Source organism: Muntiacus reevesi, chromosome 9 (genome assembly GCF_963930625.1).
Source record: "Muntiacus reevesi chromosome 9, mMunRee1.1, whole genome shotgun sequence".
Lineage (NCBI taxonomy): Eukaryota > Metazoa > Chordata > Mammalia > Artiodactyla > Cervidae > Muntiacus > Muntiacus reevesi.
Window position 1 is genome coordinate 14,027,361 of NC_089257.1, and position 1,724 is coordinate 14,029,084.

A 1,724-nucleotide genomic window follows, 5' to 3' on the forward strand; every position below is an offset into this window, starting at 1 on the left:
GAGCATACATAAATCAGTTAGAAATCAGTGCAATAATTTTCTCATGAATTCATTATACATTTTTTTTTTTGCTATATAGGTTTTATGCCATTCTGGGTACAGTTAAAAACAAGTAATTATAGACGTTACATTCTAGTAAGCAGAAAAGCTGTTATTAATAGCACAGGTGTATAATTGCAATCTTTAATGATAATTATCATAAATTTGTTCAAGAAAAAGAAATCAGAATCAAATTTTAAAATGGCTTCCCTGGTAGCTAATATTGTAAAGAATCTTCCTGCAAGGGGGAGACCTGGATTCGATCGCTGGGTTGAGAAGATCACATGGAGGAGAGCGCGGCAGTTCACTCCAGTATCCTTGTCTGGAGAATCCCCATGGACAGAGGGGCCTGGCCGGCTACAGTCCATGCAGTTGCAAAGAGCTGACACGACTGAGTGACTGAGCACAAAATGCTTCTGCATTCAAAGGAAATGTCCCCTGATGTCAAATGACACCTTTCCTAGTAATCAGTGCACTTACTTAAAATGAGATATGATGTTCCTTCTCCAGACCTTCTTCATAGCACTAGTTAACTCAGAGTTTCTTAGGCTGTAGATTAATGGGTTCAGCATGGGGCTTATGACTGTATAAAACACACTCAATGATTTGTCAATGGGGAAGGTCTTAGCAGGTCTTGCATTTACAAATATAGAGGGAACAAAAAAGCAGACAACCACAGTGATGTGGGAAACACAGGTCTGGAGGGCTTTCCGCCTCCCTTCCTGACTCAGGTTCTTCAGAGAGTGCAGGATAACTCCATAGGAGACGAGTAAGAGCAGAAAACCAAGAGTGCAGATCAGTCCTCCATTAGCCAGCACTAAGATGCCAATGAGATAGGTGTCAGTACAGACGAGTTTCAGTAAAGGGAACATGTCACACATAAAGTGATCAATGATATTGGGGCCACAGAATGGGAGCCCGTAAATAGTGCTGAGTTGAATCACTGAGTGCAGAAAACCTCCAACCCAGGACACCACCAGCAGCGCAACACACACCCTGTGCCTCATGATCACCAGATAATGCAAGGGCTTACAGATGGCCACATAGCGGTCATAGGCCATCACCAGCAGAAGTAGGATCTCAGATCCACCAAAAAAGTGCTCTGTAAACAACTGAGTCATGCAAGATTCAAATGATATGATTTTTTCCCCTAAGAACAAGTCTGAAATCATTCTAGGTGTAATACAAGAAGAATAAGTGACATCCATAAATGATAAGCTAGCAAGAAAAAAGTACATCGGTGAGTTCAGGGTCTTACTGACAGTTATAGTCATAATAATGACCAGGTTACCCATCAGGGTCGAAATGTAGAAGAAGAAGAACATAACAAAAATTACTTTCTGTTCCTTTGGATTCTGAGTGAGGCCCAGGAGGACAAAGTAAGTTACATTGTTCCTTGGTTCCATCCAGTCTGGACAGAAGCTGAGTTCAGGTATTAGAAGCAGTTAGCCTAAAAGACAAGGGGAAAAACACTTAAAGGGGAAAACACTTAAATGCACAATTATTTATTTACACATTCACTTGAAGAATGTATGCAGAACATCTATTTGTATCTAATATGTCACAGACATTTTGATTACAAGTTGAGTAAGGCATAATTTCTTTCCCTCAGTGATATGGTACATAACAAGGGATCAGGCAATTCCAGACCCAAGTTATATATGCCATTAATATTTGGCTTCCCT

The 1,724-nt window shown here is 40.4% G+C and overlaps 1 protein-coding gene across 1 annotated transcript; it reads right to left on the reverse strand.

The window, feature by feature from the left end:
* Nucleotides 1–515: 515 nt before the first annotated feature.
* LOC136175715 (olfactory receptor 4A47-like) lies at nt 516–1,445 on the reverse strand. Its single transcript, XM_065945957.1, has one exon. It carries the CDS (start codon nt 1,443–1,445, stop codon nt 516–518), a length of 930 nt encoding a protein of 309 aa, XP_065802029.1.
* Between the last annotated feature and the right edge of the window lie 279 nt (nt 1,446–1,724).

Coding starts and splice junctions, on each gene's coding strand:
- LOC136175715 (XM_065945957.1), bottom strand. CDS start 1,445: ATGGAACCAAGGAACAATGTAACTTACTTTGTCCTCCTGGGCCTCACT.